We start from the raw sequence: 1,016 nt of genomic DNA on the forward strand, positions 1-1,016 counted from the left end.
TGGTGATGGAGTACTGCTCGAGCGGCAGCTTGCTGAACGTGCTGGAAGACCCGGCGAACGCCTTCGGCTTGGCCGAGTCCGAGTTCCTCATCGTGCTGCAGTGCGTGGGTGAGTGCGGGGACCCCCACACCCCCAGCTCTGGCCAGGCACCACGAGCACAGCCCGGGGCTGGGACCTCGGTGGGCGGGCGGGACCCTGTGGGCACCAGCCCTGGGCTACGGATGCAGGCGCTGAGCTGAGTGGTCAGAGGTTGCACCTCTGGATCATGGAGTGGGTCCGTGAGCTCTGGGTTTCAAACCTGAGGGTTTCTCCTTGCAGACCAGCTCTGGGGAGCAGCTGTGGGAAGGGGCTGCGCCCCACGACGGACGAGCACGAGGGCAGCACCCTACCATGTGCTCGCTCATCCTCTCCATTCCCCTGGTGCACTGGTCCCCATTTAATTGCAGCCAGTCCTGGGCTCATCCCCTTCCTGGCTCTTCTCATGTTCCTCCATTTAAACAAAACCCTCTGGAGCAAAGTGCACAAACTTTGCACAAACTTCCCACCTTGTGCCCAGTGGCAGGGATGAACCACCTCCGCGAGAACGGCGGCGTCCACAGAGACATCAAACCCGGGAACATCATGCGGCTGGTGGGGGAGGACGGGCAGAGCATCTATAAACTGACGGATTTTGGGGCCGCCCGAGAGCTGGAGGATGATGAAAAGTTTGTGTCTGTCTATGGGACGGAGGAGTATCTCGTGAGTACAATGTGTCACCAGTCCGGTGGCCCTTGGGAGTTCTGGGGGAAGCTCTCCCCATTCCTCCACCCGGCGGCTGGGACACTTGTAGGATGCAGCAGCAGCTTGCAGAGCCCAATCTCAAAGGCACCACAATTTCCAAAGAGCACGGGGGAGGGCTCGGCATTTTTGTGGTAGAGCTGCAGGTGACGTTTGGTTCAGAGGCTGCAGCAGCAGAAGGAGTCAAAGCGAGTGGTTGAGGTTTCATCCCCTTGCCCAAGGCTCAGCACCCCACCTGG

The 1,016-nt window shown here is 60.3% G+C and overlaps 1 protein-coding gene across 1 annotated transcript in view; it reads left to right on the forward strand.

Annotated features, from left to right (window-relative positions):
* Positions 1-1,016, forward strand: part of LOC104273546 (inhibitor of nuclear factor kappa-B kinase subunit epsilon-like) — a 10,289-nt gene that overhangs the window by 318 nt on the left and 8,955 nt on the right. Inside the window, exons 2-3 of the mRNA XM_009868907.1 lie at positions 1-108; positions 557-738. Coding sequence (XP_009867209.1) covers positions 1-108; positions 557-738 — 290 coding nt within the window. The remainder of the gene's footprint in view (positions 109-556; positions 739-1,016) is intronic.

This window comes from Apaloderma vittatum, unplaced genomic scaffold (genome assembly GCF_000703405.1).
Source record: "Apaloderma vittatum isolate BGI_N311 unplaced genomic scaffold, ASM70340v1 scaffold27944, whole genome shotgun sequence".
NCBI classification, from domain to species: domain Eukaryota; kingdom Metazoa; phylum Chordata; class Aves; order Trogoniformes; family Trogonidae; genus Apaloderma; species Apaloderma vittatum.